Source organism: Gadus chalcogrammus, chromosome 3 (genome assembly GCF_026213295.1).
Source record: "Gadus chalcogrammus isolate NIFS_2021 chromosome 3, NIFS_Gcha_1.0, whole genome shotgun sequence".
NCBI lineage: Eukaryota > Metazoa > Chordata > Actinopteri > Gadiformes > Gadidae > Gadus > Gadus chalcogrammus.
The window spans coordinates 19,529,223-19,556,900 of record NC_079414.1 but is presented as its reverse complement, the minus strand read 5'-3'; the positions used below and the strand labels follow the sequence as shown (position 1 = coordinate 19,556,900).

General features: G+C 45.5%; 4 protein-coding genes across 4 annotated transcripts in view; all 4 read left to right on the top strand.

Annotated features, from left to right (window-relative positions):
• sdk1a (sidekick cell adhesion molecule 1a) overlaps positions 1–7,548 on the top strand; it is a 99,520-nt gene extending 91,972 nt beyond the window's left edge. The window contains exons 29-35 of the mRNA XM_056587257.1: positions 498–622; positions 831–956; positions 2,075–2,239; positions 3,607–3,744; positions 5,089–5,209; positions 5,853–5,982; positions 6,367–7,548. Coding sequence (XP_056443232.1) covers positions 498–622; positions 831–956; positions 2,075–2,239; positions 3,607–3,744; positions 5,089–5,209; positions 5,853–5,982; positions 6,367–6,723 — 1,162 coding nt within the window. The 3' untranslated portion in view covers positions 6,724–7,548. The remainder of the gene's footprint in view (positions 1–497; positions 623–830; positions 957–2,074; positions 2,240–3,606; positions 3,745–5,088; positions 5,210–5,852; positions 5,983–6,366) is intronic.
• A 2,211-nt stretch (positions 7,549–9,759) lies between these two features.
• On the top strand, positions 9,760–13,706 carry LOC130379573 (zinc finger protein 14-like). The gene is made up of 2 exons (XM_056586505.1): positions 9,760–10,007; positions 10,662–13,706. The coding sequence occupies exon 2, from the start codon at positions 10,735–10,737 to the stop codon at positions 13,486–13,488; it is 2,754 nt and encodes a 917-aa protein (XP_056442480.1). The 5' UTR covers positions 9,760–10,007; positions 10,662–10,734; the 3' UTR covers positions 13,489–13,706.
• Positions 13,707–13,808: 102 nt separating this feature from the next.
• On the top strand, positions 13,809–17,445 carry gpank1 (G patch domain and ankyrin repeats 1). The gene is made up of 4 exons (XM_056586534.1): positions 13,809–14,604; positions 14,893–15,034; positions 15,238–15,337; positions 15,447–17,445. Exons 1-4 carry the CDS (start codon positions 14,170–14,172, stop codon positions 15,895–15,897), a joined length of 1,128 nt encoding a protein of 375 aa, XP_056442509.1. The 5' UTR covers positions 13,809–14,169; the 3' UTR covers positions 15,898–17,445.
• Positions 17,446–17,549: 104 nt separating this feature from the next.
• On the top strand, positions 17,550–23,166 carry LOC130379577 (cytochrome P450 3A30-like). The gene is made up of 13 exons (XM_056586511.1): positions 17,550–17,730; positions 18,006–18,099; positions 18,252–18,304; positions 18,516–18,615; positions 20,068–20,181; positions 20,426–20,517; positions 20,705–20,853; positions 21,031–21,158; positions 21,262–21,343; positions 21,450–21,610; positions 22,075–22,301; positions 22,413–22,575; positions 22,956–23,166. The coding sequence occupies exons 1-13, from the start codon at positions 17,660–17,662 to the stop codon at positions 23,037–23,039; spliced, it is 1,518 nt and encodes a 505-aa protein (XP_056442486.1). The 5' UTR covers positions 17,550–17,659; the 3' UTR covers positions 23,040–23,166.
• The last annotated feature ends 4,512 nt before the right edge of the window (positions 23,167–27,678 follow it).

Below are 27,678 nucleotides of genomic sequence, written 5' to 3'. Positions count from 1 at the left end.
TGTGTATTTGTGTGTGTGTGTGTGGTGTGTGTGTGTGTGTGTGTGTGTGTGTGTGTGTGTGTGTGTGTGTGTGTATGTGTGTGTGTGTGTGTTTGTCTATATTACTCTCTGTGTGTGTGTCTAAACACCTATGTGTATGTGTGTTTGTGTGTGTGTGTGTGTGTGTGTGTGTGTGTGTGTGTGTGTGTGTGTGTGTGTGTGAGTGTGTGTGTGTGTATGTCTATATATCTGTTTTTGTGTTTGTTTGTGTGTGTGTGTGTGTTTAACTACCTGTGTGTGTATGTGTGTGTGTCTAACTACCTGTACGTTTTTGTGTGTGCATGTTTCTAAACACCTGTGTGGGTGTGTGTGTGTGTGTGTGTTTGTGTGTGTGTGTGTGTCTTTATGTATCTATATGTGTGTGTGTGTGTGTGTGTCTAACTACCTGTGTGAGTGTCTAATTCCCTGTGTGTGTGTGTAGGTGTGAGTAAGGTGGTGACGGTGGAGGTGAAGGGCAGCTGGCAGCGCTGGCTGAAGGTGCAGGACCTGACCCGGGGGGTGACCTACGCCTTCAGCGTCCAGGCCCGCACCGTCGCCCTCGGACCCCCGCTGCAGGCCAACATCTCCGCCCAGCCGCTGCAAGGTAGGTCCTCGGCTGTGTGTGTGTGTGTGTGTGTGTGTGTGTGTGTGTGTGTGTGTGTGTGTGTGTGTGTGTGTGTGTGTGTGTGTGTGTGTGTGTGTGTGTGTGTGTGTGTGTGTGTGTGTGTGTGTGTGTGTTTTCGAATTGGTTGTTACCACATTCCTAAAGCTCTCCCTTTTTAACACGTTCTCCTTTGGTTGGCCCCCGACAGGCACTCCCGGTTCGCCGATGGGGATGTCAATCACCAAGTCCTCTTCTTCCCTTGCTCTCCATTGGACAGAGGGAGAGGCAGGGGTGGGGCCCATTAGTGGCTATGTGGTGGAGGCTCGTCCCTCAGGTAGGGAAGGATAACAGTGTACCGTGGTACTCCATGGCCACTTTGTCCCTCAGGGACCATTTCCTCATTCAATTAGCCTATCCTTCATCCTATCCTAATGTATATCTCTCTCTCTCTCTCTCTCTCTCTCTCTCTCTCTCTCTCTCTCTCTCTCTCTCTCTCTCTCTCTCTCTCTCTCTCTCTCGATCTCTCCCTCTGCCTCACTTCCCTTCTCCATCTCTCTGTGTGCCTCTGCATAACTCTTCCTATCTATCTGTCTGTCTTGTACTTTCTCTCCCTCTCCCCACCCCTTTGATCCCTCATCCATCTCTCTCTCTCTCTCTCTCTGTCTCTTGCTGCCCCAATCCTCATTCTCTCCCCCCTCTCTCTCCTGCCTCAATCTTGATATCTCTCCCCGTCTCTCCATCATTCCCCCTGCCTCCCGTCCCCTCTCTCTCTCTCTCTCTCTCTCTCTCTCTCTCTCTCTCTCTCTCTCTCTCTCTCTCTCTCTCTCTCTCTCTCTTTCTCCCTCTTTCTCTCTCCCCCCTTCTCCCTCTCTCTGTCTCTATCCCCTTATCCCTCTCTCTCTCCCTCTCTCCCCCACTCTCTCTCTCTCTCTCCCCTTCTCCCTCTCTCTCTCTCTCTGTCTCTATCCCCTTCTCCCTCTCTCTCCCTCTTTCTCTCCCCCCTCTCTCTCTCTCTCTCTCTCTCTCTCTCTCCCTCTCTCTCTCTCTCCCTCTGTCTCTCTCTCCCTCTGTCTCTCTCTCCCTCTCTCTCTCTCTCTCTCTCTCTCTCTCTCTCTCTCTCTCTGTCTCTCTCTCCTCGCTCTCGCTTTCACTCTCTCTCTCTCTCTCTCTCTCTCTCCCCCTCTCCCTCTCTCTCCCCCCTCTCTCTCTCTCTCTCTCTCTCTCTCTCTCTCTCTCTCTCTCTCTCTCTCTCTCTCTCTCTCTCTAACTCTCTCTCTCTCTCTCTCTCGCTCTCTCTCTCTCTCTCTCTCTCTCTCTCTCTCTCTCCCCCTCTCTCTCTCTCTCTCTCTCTCTCTCTCTCTCTCTCTCTCTCTCTCTCTCTCTCTCTCTCTCTCTCTCTCTCTCTCTCTCTCTCCCCTTCTCCCTCTCTCTCCCCCCTCTCTCTCTCTCTAGATGAGGGTGTGTGGGATTCCTTCATCAGGCTGCTCCCTCCCAGCAGCCGGTCTGCCTCTGTGCCCATGGAGCGGCTGAGGTCAGGAATCAGCTACGAGTTTAGAGTCATAGCCATTAATCGTTATGGCTACGGAGAGCCCAGCTCCCCCTCCACTGCCCTTGCCGGTAAACACACACACAAACCCACGCAACTATACACACACACAAAAACACACGAACACACACACACAAACAAAGTCACTCTATGCTTGTTTTAGGGTTCAATTCCTGACTCTGCCCATAGTCTTGCCGAGAGTCTGGTCTATTAGTCGTGTAGTTCACTACCACCTACAGGTGGTGCTGAGGTACTACACCTGCACTCCACAGATATTCTAACTGCTGTCCCTTGAGGACAAGATGAAGCAAATTAACCTTTGTGTGATTACACTTACCATTCATAAATGTCAAACTCGTAGAACAGAATACTACTGGCGTCTAAGCACTAATTTATTCATTAGTAGAAAACCCCTTCAAGAAGGGAACCAATTCATAAAAAGGTATTATTTTCATTTATTTAATATTTTGTTACTAATTGACTTGTTACGCCGGTAGCACAAAATGTCTCCTACTGGCTTTCTTGTAATCTTTTCGTGAAAAAATCTAACATTGCAGTATATTGCCTTGACTAAAACTCAAGCTTCAATTCATTTCAGATTTCACATTTGAGAACATCCACAACTAAAATGTTGGAATACTGTTTATCTGATCCGGACCGATGATTGTTCTCACAAACCCTGCCTGTGTTTACACTTTGTTATGCATTGCTGAGAACAACCAGACTGAGCAGTGTACCAACGGCCACACACTCTTCCACATAATGGATCTACAAACGATGACCCTTACATTTGCATCGAGTCCCATTAGCAGACGCTTCTATACGAAGCGTCTTCCAAGTGAGGCTGGAATCAACCACGGCGTAAACAATCAATACTGCAGGCACAGCGAGAAGTGCTGCGCCACCGGGTTCCCTAAAAGCCCGGCCGATACGGGTGCAGAACAGCTGCAGGAGTCAGACCAACACACACCGTTCACATTCATTTTACATCCATCCACCTCGAAGGGATCGATTCTACTGTGCCTACGTTTGGATCGTCATCCACTCCTCTCAAAAACACTCTAATCGCTTTTTAAAATGTCCCCACAAAAGCAATCACCTGAGAGAAAGAATAAGTGTGTCATGTGTCATGTGTGACATGTGTTTTAAAGGTGACATGCTATACCACAAGGTGTGAGTGTGATTAGCCGCTGCAAGCATGACATCACAAGTGGGCGTGTCCGCATGGAAGAATGACGGATCGATGAGGAACGTTTTCTACGGTCCACTAGGCAGACTGGTCCATCCAGCACACGTCTAGGTGGACACGCCCACTTGTGATGTCAGAAGAGGCAGATTTTCAAAATGGCTCCTAACGGCTAATCACACTCCCACCTGATGGTCTAATATGGCCCCTTTAACGTGTGATACCTGTTCCCCCCCCCCCCCACCCTTCCAGCGCTGTCGGAGCGGCCCTTCTACGAGGAGTGGTGGTTCCTGCTGGTCATGGCTCTGATCAGCCTCATCCTGATCCTGGTTCTGGTCTTCACCCTGCTGCTCCACGGCCACGGCACCAAGTACAAGGCCTGCAGCACAGGTCTGTCGCCCCCCCCGTCCCCGGGGCCCCGGGCCGCCATCGGCCCCTTGTTGTGGGGTGGAAGAGGGGGCTGTTGGGGCTAGAGATTCTGGGGTAGCTGGGACTGGACCTAAGGAACTGGAAACACCACGTTAGTTTGGCATGGCAACACTGCCCCCCTCTGGTGGTTTGTAGGGAGTGTTTGCCCATGTGTTTGGATAGTGGGGGATTGGAAAATGGGTGTTTTAATACATTTTGGGAGAGGAAGTGGTTTCGGTCTGATACTGTTGACAACCATTGAGTCAATGTTTGATTAGAAGTCATCCATGGGAGGAATAGCGCTTCACACATCGTACAATCAGCGAGGAGCAAGATGTAGACACAAGCGTGTGCAAACACTTATTTGATGGAGGATTGTTTCAACAAACAGTATTAGTATAGAGGTATAGAATAAAGTATAATTTTGAATATAACCCTGATATTATTGAGTTTAGAAGAACATTATCGAGGAATAACTTCTTTCTTACCAAAGTTTTTCTCTTTTCCATCTAATCTAATCTATAAGCAATCTAATAGCCTATAATATAACTTAAGATATATCCTATCAGCTATTGTGCAACCTAATAACCTTAATACACATCATTATCATTATCCAGGTGTGGATGGAAGAAGATTGAAGTCAGTGTATGTGCGTGTGTGCGTGCGTGCGTGCGTGCGTGTGTGTGTGTGGTGCGTGATAGCCTGTGTGTATCTGTGTGTGCGTGTGTGTGTGTGTGTGTGCGTGCGTGCGTGTGTGCGGGTGTGTGTGTGTGTGTGCATGATAATGTCTTACGAGGCACATTCTGCAGGTTCAGTGCAGGTCACACCTGGACAGCGTTTTTAATTTCAGTTGCCACGGAAACCTTGACCCAGCTCCTGGGGAAAAAAAAGACAATTAGGCAGAGCATTGGAGGAGAGAAAAAGAGAGAGGGAGAGAGGGATTGACAGAGAGAGAGAGAGAGAGAGGAATAGAGATTGAGGGAAGAGAACATGAGTCACAAAGTTATGAAAGAAACACGATGGCAGCTGACAGAAAACTTCTGTTAAATTGAACACGGTAGACACCTGAGCACGTCACAATGCTGAGGAGCATCAAGCCAGACAACCACCCTATGATCCTTCTGTGAAGGGCACTTGACAGACAAAAGGATAGCAGTTTCCTGTGTACATAACCGTAGGCTGCTGTCGCCCCCCAACACTGGCTCACATCTGCTGTAGCCTCTCTATCGCTACCTCCTTGTTGTGTCACTCTGTTCCGGATCACGTACAAGCTCACTGGTCCTAACAATTCAGCAAATCTCAAACTATATGTTGACGGCCCTCCAGGCAAGCATCTGTCGACGGTGGAGGAGTCGGTAACCCTTGACAATGGAGGATTCACCGCTCTGGAGCTCAACAGCAGAACACTGAACAGCAAAAACTCCTTCCTCAAGAAGAACGGTACCAGGTACGCACACACGCACACGCACACGCATGCACTCAGACAGAGTGCTCACACAGAGGAAACACACAGGCGATAGAGACATCAAAAGCCCCTTAGACAGCTAAGAGACAGACACAGTATATGGTTTGAGTTGTTCCGTTCTTCGGCTTAGAGATAGGTAAGGGGTTGGGAATAGCCACGTGGTCACGTTCCGGTGTGTGACTCCCAGCCAAAGCCGCCGGGGTCCAACGTCAATATCTGTTGGCTGCCTGTCGGCGTCCATTAGCAAGATGCCCTAACCCCCGACCTCCTAATTAGTAATACACCATGTCGCTTTGGATACGATTGTCAGCTAAATTACTGGATGGTCAAAGGCTTAGATCCCTTTTACACCGTTGTCCTGCATTGCCCCATGAAATACACACACACACAGACACACACACACACACGCACACAAACACACACACACACACACACACACACTTTTACCCTCTTCAGATTGATAGTGACAGTCTCTCTCATTGTGTGTGTGTGTGTGTGTGTGTGTGTGTGTGTGTGTGTGTGTGTGTGTGTGTGTGTGTGTGTGTGTGTGTGTGTGTGTGTGTGTGTGTTTGTGTGCGTGTGCGTGTGTGTGACTGTGAATGATGATGACGACGTGTGTCTCCAGGTCTCCTCCCAGACCCAGTCCGGGGGGTCTCCACTACTCTGATGAGGACATCTGTAACAACTACAACGGAGCCGTGCTCACAGAGAGTACCACCCTCACAGAGAAACCCAACGAGGTGTCAGAGTCAGAGGTACCCGCTCTCCATCTACTACGCTCTCCCTTCCTATTACTCGTGCTCTCTCTCTCTCTCCCTCTCTCTCCCCCTCTCTCTCTCTCTCTCTCTCTCTCTCTCTCTCTCTCTCTCTCTCTCTCTATTGTTCTCTCTCGCTCAATTAAATACAAAAAATCCTTCTCGACAAGGGAGATCAAAAATTTACTGAACAATTCCTCTAACAAAAATACTGATAAAGAAGCTCTCTTGCTGTCTCACTCCTCTCACTCGTATTCTGCAATAAAATGACACTTTGCTATTCACTTCCTAACATCTGCGGTTTTGTGTGTGTGTGTGTGTGTGTGTGTGTGTGTGTGTGTGTGTGTGTTTGTGTGCGCGCGTGCGTGCTCGCGCGTCTCCCAGCTGACGGACAGCGACTACGAGGACGAGCAGCCCAAGCACTCCTTCGTCAACCACTACATGAGCGACCCCACCTACTACAACTCGTGGAAGCGCCAGCCCAAGGGCCTGAAGGGGACGCCGGGGCCGGCGGGGGGGCCCTTCGCCTACGAGGACTGCGTGGTGGCGGCGGCGGTGGCGGCGGCGGCGGTGGCGGCCGGGGCGGGCGACGGCGAGCCCTACTACCAGACGGTGGTGACGCAGCACAGCGCGGGCGGCGCCTACACGCCCACGGGCCAGCCGGCGCTCACGCACGTCAACCCCAACACCAACCCCCCCGGCTCGCGCACGCCCCTCACGGGCTTCTCCTCCTTCGTGTGACATGCGGAGAGATAGAGAGAGAGAGAGACACACAGAGAGAGAGAGAGAAAGAGAGAGAGAGACACGCACGCCGGTACACACACATGAATGCGTTTTGCATATTCACCCACGACGGAGGACACGGACACCTGGGTTTGGACACGACGATGGGGAGGGAAGAGAGGGAGGGGGAGAGGGCGTTGACGAAAGGGACTTCATGCCCCTGAGCACATCAAGGTGTGCACTCTTCTCCCCGCGTTTGTGTGTATGTGTGCGTGTGTATGTGTGTGTGTATGTGTGTGTGTATGTGTGCGTGTGTATGTGTGTGTGTTTGCACAGAGATCCTCACTGTGTTTATGACGCCCCTGCCCCCCCCTCCCCCAAAGCTTGTTATCCTTCGCACTTCTACGTCACTGTGCTCTGGCTGCGTGCTCACTCCAACACACACACACACTCACGCAGGACCCGACCCCCCCCCCCCCCCCCTCTAGGGTGAAGGCTCTGTGTGTGAGTGTATGTGCGTGTTGATGCAACACTCGATGTGTAGAACGTTCTTTAGGTGAGATTGTGTGTGTGTGTGTGTGTGTATGAGTGTGAGTGTGTAAGGGGATACATCCAAAAGCGGAGGAACAGAAAGACACAACGAAAGCCAAAACAGTGGGATGTGGCATTTCTGCACAATGCTAAATATGTACTTTTTCTCGATGTGCGCACAAAAACACGAACGACAAAAACACAAAAAAAAAACTCTCTCTCTATCTCTGTGTGAATTTCGGACCCTCCCTCAGAGAGATGGACTTGCAGGGGAGGGGATCATGAATAAGGAAGAGAGTCTTCCCTGGTGTGTTTGGGGGTGGAGGGGGGGGGGGGGGGGCAGCTGTTGTTGACAAACTCGTTCATGTAAAGTAAACACAAGATGCACGGAGCTGTCCGCCAACACCACCCAACGCAAAAGGAGGGAGAGGAAAAGCAACACGTGGGTGCTTCGACGTCGATGTGAACGATAGCTGAATTTAGGTTAAAAAGGTGTCACAAAAAATGTTGATTTTTTTTACCGTTTCCCGTCCGTCGCGGACGTTTCACAACTCACAGTCAAGCTAGCACTGAGCCAAGACGCATTTGAAACATTTACAACTGGATATTTTACCGCTCTTGGTTATGTTTGTATTTTTCAATTGTGTTGTGTTTGAGTGTGTGTGCGTGTGTGTGTGTGTGTGTCTGCATGCGTACACACAAAAACATGCGGGCGCGAATGAATTATTATATAAGCCCCCTTTGATCCGTCTGTGTATATTTGTTGGTCATCGCTGATTAGAGTGTGCCACCGTGTGTGTATGCGCATATTTTTTTAGAATGGATTTTGTACAGAGGAAACCCTTTTTACTTGCGCTGCTGTATGCAGGCTGTCTGGCTGGGTAGGTAATGTAGTTCAGAGTCTGATTGTGGACAGAGCACTGGAGCAAGCGAGTGTTTATCCTCTGGACAGTGGGCAGAGGGCAAGGGACATCTAGATACATGCTCATGTTAGGTGTATACATTTCAGTTGCAGTAGAGTTGTAACTGAACCAGTGCTATAACTGACGGTGGGCACCAATACGTCCGAGTACTTTGCGTGCACTTGTACTTGAGTGCAAATGGACACCAAGAGCACCTGTTCAATTGTAGGGGCCCTGGGGTCGGCCCACTAACTCTTCATCTCCTCATGCCCACGACCCCAACCCCTCCCCACCCCTCTCTCTCGCCCGCTTGCTCACTCATCCCTGTTTTCAGTTCCATAATGTGTGTGAATAAACGGTCCTTGTTAAACCCCATGACCCTGTGTTTTAAGTGTTTTTAACAGCCTGCCACGAGTGTACATATTGGGTAGGCACACACTTTTTGGATTCTACCTTATTTATATTCAGAGATGGTGGGTAAATTGAAGGGAAGGAGTCAATGATGTAAGAACTGAATACCAGAATAGGTTTATCTTGTGAGAAAGAAAGAAAGAAATGGTGATTATTCAGGGAACAGAATGTATTATGATCTTCAAAAGCAAGGTATAAACAGCTTGTGTTGTCCAAAATGTTTGGCAAAACAAAATTCGCACGTTATTAAGGATGTTTATAAAGGGAACCATCCTATACCTAAAAGAGATGTTAACCAGTAATATGCAACTTATGCAACTCAGATATACCGTGCAGTTCTGTATCAAAATGAACTTGCCCATGGTCGTTGAACTGCTTTGCGTATTCTGTCCAACCAAACAGTTGAGGTCAAGTATTCAAGAGCAAAGTCGTTTTGTCATTAAACAATATAAATTCTTCTTTTTCTTTATTGTCTGTAATATAAATCTTAACGACATTTTCATCACTGTGTTGCTCTACATACACACACATACACACAAATACACACACACGTCACATAGGCTATGTTGTTTTGTGTGTTAACAAACATCTTTATGATGTGCCAAAAAAAAATATTCTGTAAAATATTCGGTAAATGTCACGTTTGGCTTTAATACTGGAAAAGTATTATGGTACATACTATTCATTTATGACCAGGTAAATTAGTAGTATATGAATGCTAACCATAAAAGGAGTAAACGTTTATGACATAAACTAGCTGCCTCAGTCTGAAACAGTGTTGACAATAATAACAGTTCAGGGGAAGGCCAACGTATGCACGTATGTGTGTGTGTGTGTGTGTGTGTGTGTGTGTGTGTGTGTGTGTGTGTGTGTGTGTGTGTGTGTGTGTGTGTGTGTGTGTGTGTGTGTGTGTGTGTGTGTGTGTGTGTGTGTGTGTGTGTGTGTGTGTGTGTGTGTGTGTGAGTCTCTCGCGCTCTCTCTCTCTGTCTCAATCTCTCATCTTTCTCTTCCTGTTTTATTCTGCAAACATCTTAATGTTTTTGTTATGTATTTCTTAATTTCTTCAAAAATCAGTTTGAGATTGTCTTGATTAATTGACTTAATACCTCTAAGGAAAAGGTTCATAATATTAGGCGCTGCGTTGATCTTCCATGCCAGCAGGGGCAGTATAGTCACTGGAATAATGTGAACCAATGTCACATACCTCAGTGGAAGAAGTAAGCATTGTGCACTGTAGTGCATGGCATGCCTGCATGCATCGCATCCTGCTGCATGCACACATAGGCCTGCATGCACACATAGGCCTACATACATGTTCGCATCGTCTGACCTGGTTCATCCTAAGGAAGATAAAGGGAATTTACCAACTTTCCTGCATGGTTTGCCTCAAGAATCGCACTCGTTTGTGCATCGCGACCATGAATCCCTTAAGCCTCTTCCTTCATAACGTTTAGAGAGGTAAGAACTGAAAAACATGACTGATTAAACGTTATTTGTTTAGATTCTTTACAGTAATAATGCAGTTGAACCTACTGCAATAAAATGTAATAACCGAATGTTCTCTAGCTAGCGTTAACATTATTCCAGCGATTCAGGCCGTATTTGAAGCTGAATTGGGCAGAATTTTGTCAACACACAGTCGCAGTATAGAAGAAATAGGTTAGCTGTAAGGGAGAGTTTACTATTAATGGTACTGTAAGTAAAATTCGATAGCAAAAAACGGCAAGATCTTGAAACGTAACAACAACAAAACAACACTTCTCTGCTCTATGACTGACAGGTTAGTGGTATTGTGCTAACCAGTCACGGAAGAGATGCCCTGATTGGTCAGAGAGGAAAGTTGAATATCAATATTGTCTCATAGAGTCAGGCGCAGGCAACTCGAAACCGATACCGTTATTCTGCAAGCAAATTTAACAAACTAATAGCTGGATGGCTAGGTCATTTCTAACAAATTCCACTGAAAAAGTAGCTCTTGAATCTTCTGTATTTTTTTAATGTTTGGTTTGAGAAATAAAATCATATGCTTCATGTTTATCCTTGTTGGTTGATATGCACAGAAATGTGTAACAACGTTTTCTTCCCTGTGCTTTTTTTCTTTCTGTTCTCCAGGGTCTTCGTTTCTTCAACCATCACCCCTTCCTGATTTTACACAACTCTAATTCATCTTCTACAAACAATTGGCATGCAAAGCATCATGGCTGAAGTAACAATAGAATTGGATGAAGAGAATGAATCAAATACACCATTCACGGAGACACTAGAGCCGAAAGTGATATTATCGGCTCCACCTGTATCTTTTCTACCCCTGGCCGGTAAGCCGGCTATATCGTGGGAGAGATGGCTACGGTCTTTTGAACTGTACCTCGACAGTCTTGGCAAAGCTAACTTATTGGATTCCGCTAAGTGTGTGCTCTTGCAGCACTGTCTAGGAAAGGAAGGAAGAGTTGTGCATGCTCAACTTTTACCAGGTAAAACCACATACAAATCTGCCAGAGCTGCTCTCACTACTTATTTCAGCCAACACAGAGACATTCAATTACTGGAAAAGGGTACTTTGCCCATGGCTAACGCAGAGTTGATGGGAAAGCGGATAAATCATAGTTCCGCTCCTTCACTGCTTCTATGCGTTCAGAATGTGTCTTTGGAGGAAGAGAAGGCTCCCCATAGGGTTGAAACGATGCCTGGACAAAGAAGAAGTGATAGACTGAAAAAAAGAAAGCGTCCCGCCATTCCAACCCCATCACTTTCGTCTGGAGCTGTTGATAATATGTATTACTATTCCAGTGATGGGGAGTATTATGATGAGAAGGATAAAGTCAAGTGTGAAGGCGACTTTGCTGGTGATGATGACTCTACAGTTGACTCTGCTCATGTTGATTCTGACTCTACAATTGATGGCAATGACACGGATGATGTAGACAGCCATGAATCTAGGTATATCGACATTGCCGGGAAGGTTACCTATAGCTGTTCCTCGACCAAGGGAGATTCCCCGAAGGACAAACTGTTCTGCTGTCAGCTCTGTGCAAAGGTATTTGGACGGAACTACCACCTGCATAGACACATGAGAGCTAAGCACGGCCGTTCTGCATACGTCTGCTGTATATGTAAAGAAAGTGTAGAGAGTAGCAAGGCACTGAAAACACACAGGGAAGCCCATGCTGCACTGAGATTTGCATGCCCCGATTGTGATGCAAAGTTCTCCTTTGAGTATATGCTGCTGAGTCACATTCAGTCTCACCGAATCCAACTGAACAAAGAAGATAATTGCAGCGAAGGCAAACATAGTTCGAAAAAGGTTGGAGATGAGAATAGCTGGGCGGCTGGCTCTTGGTCTGCTGGGCAGGCAACTTTGGACGAGGATGGACCCAAAAAGTCTGAAGAGCTCATGGAAAGTAACGGTGGGCAGGGAAAGCAAGCGGAGACAAAGACGAAGCTCCATTCCTGTCCCCTCTGTCCCGACCGGGGCTTCAGAGGGGCCTCAAAGCTGACCCGCCACATGAGGAGCCACACAAAGGACAAGCCGTTCTGCTGCCCAGTCTGCGGAAAGTTGTTCAGCCAGGACTACCACCTGAGAAGACACCTGAAGGTCCAGCATAGCGTAGCCGAGTTCATCTGCTCTAAATGCTGGAAATGGTTCGGTAGCGTGGAAGAGCTTGAAAAGCATGGCAGTGCCCACAGCTCCAGTGAATACCCGTGCCCTCGTTGTGATAGAATGTTCTACAGTAAAGAATCTCTTAATCGCCACTCCGAGGCCCATTCACATGACCAACAGGCCCACCTGGACTACGCCAAATGGAGGCAAGTCTTTGCTGTGTCCATTGAGATCCATGGCATGCAAAAGAAAAAGAAAATGTATGAGTGTCCGTACTGCCTCAAGGGTCTCGCCCTTCAGAAAACTCAGCGTAAACATTTAACCATGCATGAGAAGGAAATGAATGGAACTTGTCCCAGGTGTGAGGAGACGTTTAGTTCGCTGGAAGAGCTCCGGACACACATGGAGAGCCATACCAGGTATCCCTGTGCCACCTGTGGAAAGCAGTTTAAACTTGAAAATGCGTTGAAGAAGCATGAACAAGTCCACAGAGACGAGTGTCGTTACTGCGCGCTGTGCGACAAGTACTTTGTTAAAACATCTCATTTCAAGAAACACATGAGGTTCCATGTCAAACGGGAGTCCAAGTGCCCACACTGCGACGGCGTCTTCCTGCGGTTGGCGTCTTTTAAAATCCACCTCCGGAGTCACGTGGACGAAAGACCCTACCAGTGTCCCTGTTGCGTCGAGTGCTACAGCGTCAAGTCCGACTTCGAGAAGCACCGCTTGAAGCACAAGAAATTCAAAGGTGCCAACCCGTACTCGTGCACCCGGTGCGACTACGCCTTCGCCACCCTGAGTGAGCTGAAGGTGCACATGGAGCAGCACAACGAGGACCCGGCCTTGAACTGCCCCCACTGCGGCAAGCTGTACCTGAACAAGGCCAAGCTGGAGAGGCACGTCAGCATCCACACGGGGGAGCGAAGACACCTCTGCTCCATCTGCGGCCACGGCTTCGCGGGGGCGGTGCTGTTGAGGAGCCACATGGCGGTTCACAGCAGCGAGAAGGCCCACAAGTGCACCCTGTGCAGCAAGAGTTTCAAGACGCAGAGCGGACTGCGTAGCCACAGTGCGCGCCACATGGCCGCGCCGCCCCGGTTCCCGTGCTCCGAGTGCGGGAGGTCTTACGGTCGCATGGTGGAGCTGAAGATGCACCAGCGCTACCACACGGGGGACAAGGCCCACAAGTGCACTTGTTGTTCAAAACGTTTCATTACACATTACAAGCTCAAAGTGCACATGAGAACTCATACGGGGGAGAGGCCGTACGCCTGTTCCGAATGTGGACAGACCTTTACGCAAATGGGTGACAAAAATAGGCACGTGAATAAATGCCACTAGCAAAATATTCTTGTTAATGTCTGCAGTTTTCCCATAATGTTGAGTTAAATGTCAGTTATAAAAAGATGTATATATTAAAGCTCTTCCTTCAGTTGGATTATTTGACATGAAAGTGTAAAACAATATTAATTCTAAAATTGTGATTCTCATACTCATAGTTTGATGTATATTTTTGTAATAGCCATTGGTTCGGTTATAATAAAATCTGTAGGTGGAAGTATTAAATAAAATGATCTGATTGTTTTTTTAAAACATTGATGCAGTCCCCACGTTCACCATGGGAGGCATTGGCATCATTCTAAAAATACTTAGAACAGCAGAAGAAGAAAATAGCATCTTGGTTGCTAACAGTAAACATACAAGTGCAGCGTGTCTTCTAGACGTAAAGAATTGGGTAGTGGCTAAGTAATGTCAAAATGAAAGGTTATTTACCTTAAACAACCGCTTCCTTTTAATAATTGTGTAATTCTGCAGTTAAAGAGTTTAAAACGGATGTTTTTCAAGCAGTTGTCTAGCTATCGTTAGCTAATACCAGGACTGTGGGCGAATTGAGTAAACAATTGAGTTGTTACGTTATAACTGCGATTTATCGACGGCATGAAGAGATCAGTTACTTTAAGATGAGGTTGCGTAAATATGTCGGAGGGGTGATAATCAACCCCTGTTTCGGGCATTATCACCATGGCTGCTTTGGGCTTTACTCCTGCAAGAGAGCAGGACGTTTGGATAGAGGACACTGAGAAAACATCCCTTCTTCCAAACGCGATAAGTGGGGCTGAGGCCAGGTCGTTTTACGAAAGTCTGGTTAAGGATACTGAAGGTGGCGGAGTAAGGCAGAGCACACTAAAAACTAAACATCGGAGAAGCAATGGTAGACGTCATGTAGACCGAACAGTAGAAAATAATAGCAGTCGAGGTGAACACAGCAACGCCAGGACACGAAGACGGAGTCCACATGGACGACCAGAAAGACCCCAAAGTGGCAATAGAGCACAGCCCTCCAGGCAGACGCCCCCCACTGAGCTCCACGGCCTCAAACTGCTGCGGTGTGCCCAAGAGGGTGACGTGTCAGGCCTCAAAGACTTGCTTTCACGTGGAGTGGACATAAACTTTCAGGTAGAGTTGGTTTTGTTTTATGGAGTTAACAGACTAAAGTAGGAACCTTGCCATGTTCGTGGTGGAGGGTATTTATTAATTCAAACTCAATGCTCAAAACCCGCTAATAATGGTTAATCTCTTTATAGATCGATTAGTTATCTCTCATCTATATTTACCTATCGATATACCATGTTGACGAACATCCGGAGTTATAGGCCCTGGAATCAGCGAAGTCAATCAGACCTTTGTGTTTTGGTTCTGTGTGCTTAAGAGGTCATTGCTCTCACTTGTGTTATTCGGCTGCAGGATTCTTTCTTCTGGACCGCCATGATGTGTGCGAGCTCGGCCGGCCAGCGGGCAGCTGTGAGGCTTCTGCTGGGCCGGGGAGCAGCATGGGTCGGGGTGGTAGACACGCGCGGCAGAGATGCCAGAGAACTGGCACACGAAGGTACGCCTAGTCCCTCCCATAGACAAACCCTGGCAACACACCACAGCTTGTGCTGTCATGAAAACTTACCAAAACACCAATAGCCACTGAGGCCATTTTAAGTTGGAGTTATGCTGCTAATTGCATTATAAGATAGATACCGTTGCCATAGAGGAATTTGAAGCATTTGCCTGATTTGGTTTCTTTCGTTGTCCTTTCCTCAGCGGGTCACCAAGGGGTTGTGGAGGAGCTGGACGGCTTTGAAACAAACACACCGCAAGTCACACAGCCAGTCACACAGCCAGTCACACAAGCTGACAGGAGGTTAGTGGCACACACAACCAACACACATTGCAGCAGTAAAAAACACGTCATGTACAGCCAGCCGTCCCATGTGTTCTCTCTGACCCATGTCCTGCTCTCCTTACCACAGATACCCAGTGCGCCAGTGGTGTGAGATGTGTGGGAGCCACTTCAGCGGCCACGCCTCTTCCCATCTCTCCTCCACCCTGCACCAGTTCAGCCTGCACCATCAGCCCCCCACCCCCCAGTACTGCCTCCCCGCCTCCAGCGCCAGCTATAAGATGATGGTCCGCTACGGCTGGGACCCTCGGACGGGGCTGGGCCCGGATGGGGGCGGGCCCAAGCAGCCTGTGTCTACTGTGCTCAAGAGAGACCACAAGGGCCTGGGCTTTGGACCCATGAAAAAAGCCCGGGTCACTCACTTCCCCGCAAAGGACCCCCAGGCGGTCAAACTTCCCAAGGCCGTAGAGAGGGAGGGCGGAGGAGACAAGGGGAAGAGGAAAGAGGAGGGCTTGAGGAGGCAGGAGATTGATAGGACCTGGGAGAGAGATTTCCGCTCCTCATTCAATTCTTGTGACTAACAGTAACCCCAAGGGTTTAATCATCAAATTTTTTATGATGTGCTATTTTGTATTCTTTTGATAACCCTTAGATATGAATGGGTAATACCTTCATATCACTTCACAGGTTAAATGAAGATCAAGCAAGTTCAAATGGATTTATATGTATTTTTTGTGCACCCTCCGGACTACTGCAACATTTGGTCACGTTTTGAACCAAAATATGTGTGATAAGGAGATGTGTTAATTTGTGTTGCATTTACAAATCGAACATGCAATGGGTATAATCCTCAGGGAGATGAACCATGACTTATTATTATAACATGCTTAAAGGAAACGCCAATAAACATGTATAATATGAAAGCCACTGTTTAATGCTAGAGACCTCTGTTTACTTATTAGAGGGGTGTGTGGCTTACCCAGGTCTGTGTTATCTTCATGATTGCTTCATTAGGTAAAAAGGTGTTTTTCTCAATCTTATCGAAAAGTTGCGCTATACAAAGTCCTGTCCACGGGAAGCAATAACAAACACACCCTTAGAGAGAAGGTCGAAAGCTCGTTTTTGTTTTATGACATTGTGAATATAGGGGAGAAGAGATGTATGAGGCAAACTAGGCATGTGTCCAACATCTCTAGGTTTGCAATTTCAAATAATCATGGTTATTTTTTTACTTTCTTGTAGACATCCAGGAACGTTTTTTGTGTTTAAAAAATAATATGCACTGGATAATCATGAATATTCATTCATTTGGGTTCTGTCTGGATTTTACTGCTACTAGTTATACCCATGGAGGGTTTCTTTGACCTTGTTAAAGGAATCCAATAAGGGTGTGTGTAGTTTACGATTACATATACTCCTAAAATGATAAATGCAACAAAGCAATTATTCACAACAATCAAAACAACTTAGTTGAACAATTACAATGATTTGGATTTACAAAACAATGCAATTTTGATAATCGTTAGGAATTAAGAGTACAATTTTGCTATTATTTTTATTAATTTTTTTAATTCTATCTTGTAGCTGCTCATTTTCAGCTACAGGGATCTTATTAGGTACCACAGTGGATCTGTTCATACCTATTGTTCTTGTACGGTTTGGGTATTATTATTCCTGATTGGTTGCGTCTATCTCAGGGGTGGACATAAGAAGGCCTCTAAAAAAGTTTGGTACAGACATTCCCGTAGGGGGCGCTACCATTCCTAGTCAAATAACTTAAGTTAATCTTAGGGAAATGCCTTATTTTGCATGCTGAAGCTTATTGAACTGGTAAAAAATACCTAGAATTGATATTGATTGTGTAAAAATCACCAATTTATATGGAAATCTAAAAATTAACGCATGTGTGACCATTTTGTGTCGATAGCTCAGCATTGGTATTAAAGTGACTTTCACATTGCGTGACAGTCCGTGCATTCCTAGATAAAGTTGTTATTTCTGATACAATAGATGAAACATTACAAATGCCACACTGCTTTTCAATTAATGTACGCAACCAAGTTAATTGAAATTGGCATAAATTACCCAATGTCCAAATATAATTGCGTATATTTTTTTAATACACTTTTTGAACACACTTCATTTACAGTTACATAGTCCTTTCTAGTCAACTATTAACCTGACACACCTGACACATTGACCCATTTCGCCATCCGTAACCTCTCGCACTCCTGCCTGTGTCAACTGCGGAGCAGGCACCAAGCGTCCCATTCCCAGAGTGGACTTCTTATTGCTTGTACCCATAGAGTGAAGAGACAAACAGAGGAAGAAGAAAGGAAGAAAATGGGCTATCTACCCTATCTCTCTACGGAGACGTGGACCCTGTTGGTAGCCGTAATCACACTGATCGTTGTGTAAGGAACTTCCTTTATTTAATGTCTGTTTTATTTTACTCAAGAATGTGTGTTTGTCTAATTGTATCCAATGCTGTAATTGAGTGATGCAGTCGTGCAGGACCACAGACAGCTATTTCACATCCTCATGATCTGTATTAATAAAGTAGATTATTATTATTGTTTTTCTATGTGGATACAACTTTTTCAAATGATAAGGACAAAATTATATAGCGGAACTTTTTGAATAATGAACAGTTTTTCACGATATCATGACATCAACTGTTTATGCCCAGGTATGCCTACTGGCCTTATGGCGTCTTTAAAAGGATTGGTGTCCCTGGTCCCAAACCAATTCCATTCCTCGGAACCATGCTAGCATACAAAAGAGTAAGGACAGAAGAAACAAAATCAAACAAAATTAATTTTCATGTTATTAAGTGTGCCCGGGCCTAACTGAGGGGCTGTTTATAAATGTAGTTACAATGTCACCCTTAAGTTATGCAGTGTTTGTTGCTCAACTGCATTATTCTTATACCCAGGGCTTTAACACATTTGACATGGAGTGCTTCAATAAGTATGGAAAGACATGGGGGTGAGTAGGCCTCAGGGTTTTACCTTTGTTTCTGAACCACTGTACAGTTTTGGTATCATCCCACCTGTTACCCTGTACGCAATTGTATCTAATGACCCATGCATCAAATTAGTGTATGAATCCATCTATTTACATTGCAATCTATGTAATCGATTTTTTTGTCAGAGATGGTATAAAAGTATGTGTTGTTGTGGTTGTTGTTGATACTTAGCATCTACGACGGTAGACAGCCGGTGCTGTGCACCACAGATGTCTCCCTCATTAAGACGGTTCTCATCAAGGAGTGCTACTCTCTGTTTACTAACCGCAGGGTAAGGACCAACCAACCAATCGGCACGTTTCCCTGGAGCTGGCTTTTACCAGCTTGATTTTGCACTATAGTAGAATTGCAATACATTAATAATATCACTTGACAGTCAGGGCCGGCCCTGTACACCTGGGGGACCTAATCGTGATCATTTTGGGCCCCTGCTTTGCGGTTTAAAGAGTCGTTTTGCCATAGGGAACATGCAACTGTATGCATTCATAACCCCTACGGTTTTTATCCGTACCTCTTTGAACATGATTTGCCGCAATTATTTTACTACTTATACGTAAGTATACTCACTGAAACAGTCAAAGTAAAGCTTTCAACCCTACCAAATGTCTACTTTTACTTTACCGGCTCAATGTTGTAAATGTAGAACATTTTCTGATGCTTTTCTGTTGTTTGCTATCCAAGCATCTCACATTGTTGAATTGCAACGTAGTACAGTAGAGCTGTAAGTGGGTGAAAAAACTGCTTAGCAAAGTAAAGGTAAATCAGTTAATATGTGTCTTCAGTGATGTTTAGTATAGTGATGTCAATGAACAGGACAACGCTCCACTCGCTATGGGAACGGGGGGGGGGGGGGGCGCAAATCTCAATCCCACCTAGGGCTACCAAAGGGCTAGAACCGGCCCTGAGGGAGAGAGGCGATGTCGGACAAAGGTAGCAAGCTTCGTTTAGCTTTGTCATGGACCGTATCGTCATCATTGCGGTTGCCAGTTTGGGATCAGTCAAACCAGCGCCTGCGCTGAATCAAACATCATGCTCCTTGCTTGTTGCCCCCTCAGCAACACCGAGCAAAACATTAATTACATGTGTAGGGTTGCCAGGTAAGTCAGAATCACTTCATTTTAGGTTATAATGATCAGACCTCTATACAGTCTATGGGACAGACAGACACAGTAAAATATTCTTAATTCCACCTTTTTTTTCTTAAACTAATATGAGCTATATGTTTATAATGTTTTCTTTCTTGTTAAGAACATTGCTTTGTGTATTAAAATAAAAAATAATGTATATATATATATATACGGTAATTATATATATATATATATATATATAGAATTATAATTATAATTTATTTTTTTAGTATCTTACTCTTGATATTTATCGTATTGTCCATTTATGCTGCTCTTATCCATTATACCCATTTTATGCTGCTCATACTTCACTAGGGCATTTCAATTTTGCTGCTGTATTGCACTACATGACAAATCAAATTCAAACTGCACCTTAATTGTTTTTTGCACTTCTATTTAGATCTTCAAATGCATTTCGTTGTTACTCTGCAAAATGACAATAGAGTTGAATCTGAATCTGAAGCGTTAAGGAAAACATTCAAAGTCACATCAATCACATTGGAGCGAGTACAAAAATAATCAGAAAATGTTAACAGACCAAGTGCCAAGTTTCTCTGGAGAGAAAATATCCTCTTCCTTAACACTGTGTCCTGCAGAACCTCTTTGTGAACGGGCCTCTCTACGACTCGGTGTTTAACGCAGAGGACGACCATTGGAGGAGGATCCGGACTGTCCTCTCTCCCACCTTCACCTCTGGGAGACTGAAGGGGGTGAGTGCCTCTCCTGGACCAACCAGCCTGTCCGGTTCCCTCAGGCCTTGGATGTAAAAGTCATTCAAAATGTGCAGTGTTGTAACTCAACACTGATAAAAATCACAAGAGAACAGGAGCAGAGGCAGGAAGGCAAAACAAAGCAGAAGGAGCTCATTCCTCCTTTGTAACCGCCGCCCACACACTTTCTCTGAATCCGTGTGTCTCTGTTTCAACCTGTGTGTTCTGCTGACTGTGTGCCTAGATGTTCATCCTCATGAAGCAACACTCGGCAAACCTGGTCAGGAGCATTACAAAAAGGGTGGACAACAATGAAGATGTGCTAGAGCTGAAGGAGTGAGAAACTCATCCAACTAACTCAGGATAAAACAAAGCAGTTTACACAGGCCCTTTGCTTAGTGTGTGTGTGTGTGTGTGTGTGTGTGTGTGTGTGTGTGTGTGTGTGTGTGTGTGTGTGTGTGTGTGTGTGTGTGTGTGTGTGTGTGTGTGTGTGTGTGTGTGTGTGTTTGTGTGTGTCACACAGATTCTTTGGATCCTACAGTATGGATGTAGTGACCAGCACATCCTTAAGCGTGGACATAGACTCACTCAACAACCCTTCAGACCCCTTCGTCACCAACATCAAAAAGATGCTGAAGTTTGACCTTTTCAAACCAATCTTCCTTCTTGTTGGTAAATATTTCAGTGAAGGGGGTTACATAATGGATCCAATAAGGTGTATATAAACCAGAAAAGGTAGCGGGGAAGAGAGGAGGGTGTCATTGAGCTAGCCCCAAGATAACCCCGACCAGCTCGTTAATGAAATGTATCTGTTTTCATGCTCAATGGACCGTTCCTCTGTACCCCCAGCTTTCTTCCCCTTCTTGGGGCCCATCATTGAGAAGATGGAATTCTCCTTCTTCCCATCATATGTCACTGACTTCTTCTATGCCTCAGTGCAGAAGATCAAAGCCAACCGCGAGGCTAGTCAAAACAAGGTATGAATATATGTGTGTTTGTATGTGTATTGTTAAGGCCTCTGCATTTCTTCGTGCCGAGTGATGATGTCATGTCTCCGATGACAAATGCCTTCGATTGCAGAGTGGTCGAGTGGATTTCCTCCAGTACATGATGGACTCACAGAAGAAAGACGAAGAATCCAATGGAAATGAGCCCGTGAAAGGTGTGTGCATTCACACACACACCCACAAACACACGCATACCAAAACAAACAGATATAAATACGCATACACACTCACTCTAAAGCTGTTCAACTTCTGTAACTGCAGGTCTGACAGACCATGAGGTGCTCTCCCAGGCCATGATATTTATCTTTGCTGGCTATGAGACCTCTAGCAGTTCCCTGGTTTTCTTGGCGTACAACCTTGCCTTGAACCCGGAGGTTATGACCAAGCTGCAGCAAGAGATAGACTCCACCTTCCCCAACAAGGTATGGAGGGAGAAGACAGAAAGTCCCAAGAGATGTGATGATGGGAAAACATCTTAATTATTATTTAATATATATCCACAGACGTCCAACCCCCTACACACACACACACACACACACACACACACACACACACACACACACACACACACACACACACACACACACACACACACACACACACACACACACACACACACACACACACACACACACACACACACACAAACACGATTATGTGGGGAAGGAATATAGGAGGAATATATTTCTTACATATATTGTTATATATATATGTGAAAGAAAGAGTGGGTTATTTTGCTCCTTGCTGTGGTTGTGTGTGTGTGTGTGTGTGTGTGTGTGTGTGTGTGTGTGTGTGTGTGTGTGTGTGTGTGTGTGTGTGTGTGTGTGTGTGTGTGTGTGTGTGTGTGTGTGTGTGTGTGTGCGTGCGTGTGTGTGTTCGTCTACAGGGTGCGGTGGAGTACCAGGCTCTAAACCAAATGGAATACCTTGACAGCGTTATCAACGAGTCTCTCAGACTTTACCCCCTTGCCTTGCGTCTCGAGCGTGTCGCCAAGGCAACCGTAGAGATCAACGGTTTGGTCATTCCTAAAGGAACTGTTGTCATGGTACCCTTGTGGGTCCTGCACCGGGACCCTGACTTGTGGCCGAATCCTGAGGAGTTCAAACCAGAAAGGTCCCGACCTCAACCTTTGTTATTGTGTGTTTGTTCGAGGCAAAAAGGTGTGACTTCTGACCCCATCTGTGTGTGTGCGACTGTTTGTGTGTTGTTATGCACACCCTTCAGGTTCAGCAAGGAGAACAAGGATACGATTGACCCGTACACATACATGCCCTTCGGGGCCGGCCCCAGGAACTGTATCGGCATGCGTTTTGCTCTGGTGATGATGAAACTCGCCATGGTGGAGATCCTGCAAAAGTTCAGCTTCGCTGTGTGCGACCAAACAGAGGTGAGGTCACACAGTTGCATTTGGAAGTGACCCTGTAGTAGAGGGCTTCACGGCTCTATGATGATCCAGAACCCGTAGGGGTTAGGGTCCTCTTTTGATTATGGTCAACTGTGTCTGGGTAAGGTCAGATTCTGTTACCGTGAACCCGGGTCTCTTTATCAATATGTGTGGAACCGGAGTTGATCCAGGAACCCCTAACCATTAGGATCAGATTACAAGAGCGCTAAATAAGGGGAAAAAAACTTTGAGCATCCAATCCATCTCAGAAAGAGTTTCCCGGTTCAGTTAGGTCATGTTGGACCCTTGAAGACTTCTACACTGTAGCAAGTTAGCGACTGCCGACTATCCTGTTGTCATAACTCTGATCATCGTCTCCTCAGATCCCCCTTGAAATGGACGTCATGGGCCTGCTGGCGCCCAAACGGCCGCTTCGATTGCAGCTCGTGCCCCGTTCTGACCACTGAGCCAGTGACAACCTACCAGCCACTGACAAATGAGGCATGCCTGCACTTTTCTTGTGTGTGTGTTTTTTTAATAACAAACCATCCATCAAATTTTTATGCACTTATTAAAACACACAAAGTGGATGTATGTACGCTGTATTTGAATGTACTTTGCTATAGTGAATGACATTCTGCCTCTAAACCTGTTGAGTTTACCCTTATGCAACATATTTTCTCTATCAATATTAATTGCAAACATAACCAAAACGAATACATCATATACACATAAGTATGTATTTCATGAGAAATGTTAAAAAAAAGGCAATCAAAAAGAAATCAAACACATAATCCCACAAAACTCAGACCAAGAAAATCTTGAACATGTTGATATCAACTTTGGGAAGTATGTGGTCATAACATACGTAGGCAGTGTACGATATAGTTATACAATTCAATGTTTAATTTCAAAACCACACATTACCAGGCCTATATAATCAGGGAGAAACGCTAAGAATGTTTATGATTTATTGCCCTATCCTTCTCTGTGTCTTTCGATCCATTTCCGAGTTTTCGACAAGCCTTAATTTGGACTGGGTATCCCCAGCCCGTTCTGCAGGCGATTTGAATTTGCCCTGCAGAAGGGCCTGGGGCATGGACCTATAAAGTAACCTGGAAAAAAATGAGAGGGTGAAACCCCATAGAATCCCAATCTTTCTGCACTCGCCCACGAGCGCCCTCGCATGGACAGAGATGTGTTACCACAACCAGTTCAGAAACAGGAAGTTACCAGCGAGCGCCAATTCTCTTCCTATTACACATTCTCTGACGTAACACATTGAGACCAACTGGAAATATAAAAAGTGGAAAGGGAAATTAAACTTGAACTGTGATTCTGAAAAAAGTATAAATTAATGTTTATGGTTAAAATTTGACGAAGATACGAAGTATGAAGTATTTGAAGTGTAAGAGAAAAAAGTATTTTAATAGTAGAATATATCTTAAAAAGTATAAAATATTTTAAAAATCTGAAAAGAAGCGTGCGATTTCAAGCTATTCTGAATATTTAAAAATCTAGTCGAGTCTCTCTATCTAGTCTCTAGGTGAAAAATTGAGGAAGGAAATAGGTCCCAAAGTTTGTAGAGAATAATAATGAAAGAAAGAAAGAAAGAAAGAATAAAACTTATAACAGTAGTTGAGCGCTACCTGCAGCACTCACCTAATGGGTTAAAAAATTGGGGAATTCATAGATAACATTTTTGAAAATGTGGCATAAAACCATGTATACCTTTTAAATAGAAACACGTAGCCGCTCCGAGACTGAACATCATACATTTGTCAACATAATGAATAACACACACACGACAATCAGAGAAATGCGTTTGACTTACGTTAGTTTAATACACATTCAAATTTAAGTTACCTTCCCTGCGATCACGCCGCGGAGCACGGAACGGGCCGCATTTATCTGTCCGAGCCAGGCCCGGGTCGGACTGAGAAGTAACAGCAAATGCAGATTCAGATCTCTGAAATGTGTAGCCTAGGAATATTTAGCTATTTCTTGAGAAAAACACATTTGATTCCTTGAGTGGACTTCTTAAGCAAGCCTTAAGAATTCCACTCAAGGAATCAAATGTGTTTCAAAAAGTTAAAGGAGACATATGAGGCTGTGTTCACATCTAGCGTTTTTTGTACTAGGGAAAAGTTGAGCTGACTGTTTTTAAAAAAAAAAAAAAAACAGGCAGGGTTTTTTGTCCTAAAAGCGCCAAGAGCATTTTTTTATTTTTTTCTATCACCTAGCAACGAACCCATTCTAGACCCAACGTAACTTGCCTACTACGTATCCAGGCTAGAGCCCATTAGAAATGTCGGAGATCTCGATGTTCTGTTATCAAAACTATTAACCGCTCCACCGGCACTTTCCCGAGTGATTTGTCCGCCATTGTTTCTTGTTTGGACTGTTGAGAGTTTCCTTCGTGACGAAGTGTCAATGTTCCGCTTGTGATTGGTCAGTTGCCAAAAAGACGCCTGACGTCGGCCGCTTTCTTCCTGAAAGTTGAACTCTTTTCAACGCTCCGTAGGGCAGAAAAAAACGCTGGGAGAGGAGTTTAAAAAAACGGCCGTGACTTTTTCCAGAAACGCTCTGCTCCATAGGAATATAATGTAAAACAATCGCTGGCAGATAAAAAAAAACGTTAGATGTGAACACGGCCTTATGGTGTTTTCTCAACTAGTAAACTAAGTATTTGACTTACAGAAAACATGTTTTTGAAGCTGTTTGCTGGAAATAGCTTTTAGGAAAAAAATCTCGCCTACCGCTAATCCCCTCTGTTTCAGTCCCTTCAGAATGCACTGTTTCTGGTGTCTGTAGCTTTAATGCAAATCAGATGCTACCCATTGACCAATGAGCTGTCAGACTGAACCACAGCATGGAGGAGAAGGGATTGTTGCCGTTTGCGGACTCCTGGGGCCTGTACCACGAAGCTCGCTTAGAGGGTTAGCGAGGTATGTTGAGCTCAAAGCCTGGGTTAGTTGTACCACGAAAGTCGATCTCTTATAGCGTCGCTGTATCACCATGGTCACTTATGCTCGCAACCAAACCTGGTCGGGAGCAGTTTTTCGGCTTAGTCTAGCCGGAGATCGGCTACTTAAATCGGCGTGCGCAGCTTCCTAGCCCCTCCTCTGACAATGGCGTCACCATTTGTGGGTGTTCCCGTGGACCTCGGCGCACTTCTCGTACAGCCGTCTCTCCGGAGACAGAGGGTTTTACGGGACAGAACCGATCCCTTGGCATTGTCTGACGATATTCAGATTTCAGACTTTATTGTCATTGTGCAAACAACGAAATTGGGGTTCTTCTTGAGAGATACAGATTCTCATCAGAGGGTGTTCGTTATTTGATCGTCCTTGTTGGACCTTATGTAGACAATGCTTACTGTTAAGCATTGTGTCTCCGTGACAGAGTGCTAGAGTGGAGGTAGTGCGTCAGTCTTGAATTTCTGCGCGGGGGGTTCGACTCCCAAGTGACGCGAATTTATGTGAAGCTTAAAAAGTCCCAATTCTCATGCATATGGAATACTTATTCACTAAAGCTTATGGAATTATATTTTTGTGCTTATTTCGAACTTGAACCCATATTTTCAAGGCCGTGCTGGCACCACATCGATGGGGGTAAAATGCACTATGATGGACCGGCGAATTTGAACCCCGGTCGCTGGCGTTCGGGTCTTATACTAATCCACTAGGCTACAGCCGCTACCTCTCAGCGGTTGAAAACATGCGATGCATTTCTTAAATAGGGTGTATTTAAAGTGAATTCCCTAAATGATAGAATAATGCAGGATGGACGTTGCTTATGCATTTTTAAATCATCATCATTCTATTTGGATTAATGGCGAACAATTCTGCATTTGGTATAGTTATTTTATAGACAATATGCAGAATCTTTTCACTTATACGCATATAGACTGCTTGATCTATCGTAAAGGTGAGAAAAATGACGCAAATAACGCCCCTTTCAAGTGAACGCGCACTGAACCTAAAGCGGAAAACCTGGTTCGACTAATTTAATCTAAAGTGAGCATCGTGGTACCGTTTAACTCTAATTGCGAGTTGCGGCTCTGTCGAGCCAGGTTTTCCCAAGAAAGCCTGGGTATGTTCAGCGAGGTTCGTGGTATACCCCCCTGGAGCTCTATATCTATATCATATCATATAATATAATAATAATAATATTAAGTATGGGTATTTATTTATATAATATTATATCTAATATCACGGCCAAAAGCTATGTGCGCCTCGGACTTCAGCTCCCGGAGTACACCGCCGGTGTTGGTGCCAGATTGACTCGGCTGCCAGATCGACTCGGGGACCTAGATGCGCATTAATGACGCACTTCCTGTAAACGCATGCGCATGCGTGTTTCATTCATTCCCATGTTATTCCCAAGTGTTAACGATCTCCTTTTGTTTTCTAATCTATGAATAATAATCTGATGTACAAATTATTGTTGCATATAATTGGGTAATAGATATAAAAAAGAATCGGTTAACTCCATTCACTGAACGGGGCGATCCACTTTATTTCCAGCGCTCCCAACACAGAGTCAAAACAGCGACCCACACGCAGACACTTCCGTTCTCCTCCTTCAGAATAAGAGTCCCTAACAGGAACTGGGGTACATATGCATTCATCAGTGCTTTTAGACGTGTTTTCAATGGCTTTGTTGTGCGAAAGAACGGGCTGCGTTCAATGAAATCAAAACCAAAACGGATTGAGCCTTCTTTTTATGTCCATGATTGAGCCCCGTTTATAAACAACCCTTCCGGGTTGGTCCGTTGGCTTGTGTCGATACATCAAGTGTCGATAAGTCATCTGTAAGCGCAGGACCCCGAGTCGATCTGGCAGCCGAGTCAATCTGACACCCACACCGGAGCTGCCAGACTGCCGCAGAAGCTTCGGCGGCGGCCGGACGGCTTCGACGGCAGTCAGTCCTGGCGGGGGTAGCTAAGTGGCAGTCCTGCAGCTCAGCTCCGGGAGTACAATCCCTTTCTCCTCCATGTCTCCTCCTCCGGACTGCCGCCGAAGATTCGGCAGCAGTCCGGCTGAGAAAGAGATTGTACTCCCGCTTAGCTGCAGAGCTGCTCGTCCGCTGGTCCACAAAATC

Bases quoted from the DNA above. Each gene is read 5' to 3' on its own strand.
- LOC130379573 (XM_056586505.1), top strand. From the start codon at position 10,735: ATGCAAAGCATCATGGCTGAAGTAACAATAGAATTGGATGAAGAGAAT.
- gpank1 (XM_056586534.1), top strand. From the start codon at position 14,170: ATGGCTGCTTTGGGCTTTACTCCTGCAAGAGAGCAGGACGTTTGGATA. The intron at 14,605-14,892 runs GTAGAGTTGGTT...ATTCGGCTGCAG, and splicing joins GAGTGGACATAAACTTTCAG to GATTCTTTCTTCTGGACCGC. The intron at 15,338-15,446 runs GTTAGTGGCACA...TCCTTACCACAG, and splicing joins GTCACACAAGCTGACAGGAG to ATACCCAGTGCGCCAGTGGT.
- LOC130379577 (XM_056586511.1), top strand. From the start codon at position 17,660: ATGGGCTATCTACCCTATCTCTCTACGGAGACGTGGACCCTGTTGGTA. The intron at 17,731-18,005 runs GTAAGGAACTTC...GTTTATGCCCAG, and splicing joins GTAATCACACTGATCGTTGT to GTATGCCTACTGGCCTTATG. The intron at 18,616-20,067 runs GTAAGGACCAAC...TGTGTCCTGCAG, and splicing joins CTCTGTTTACTAACCGCAGG to AACCTCTTTGTGAACGGGCC.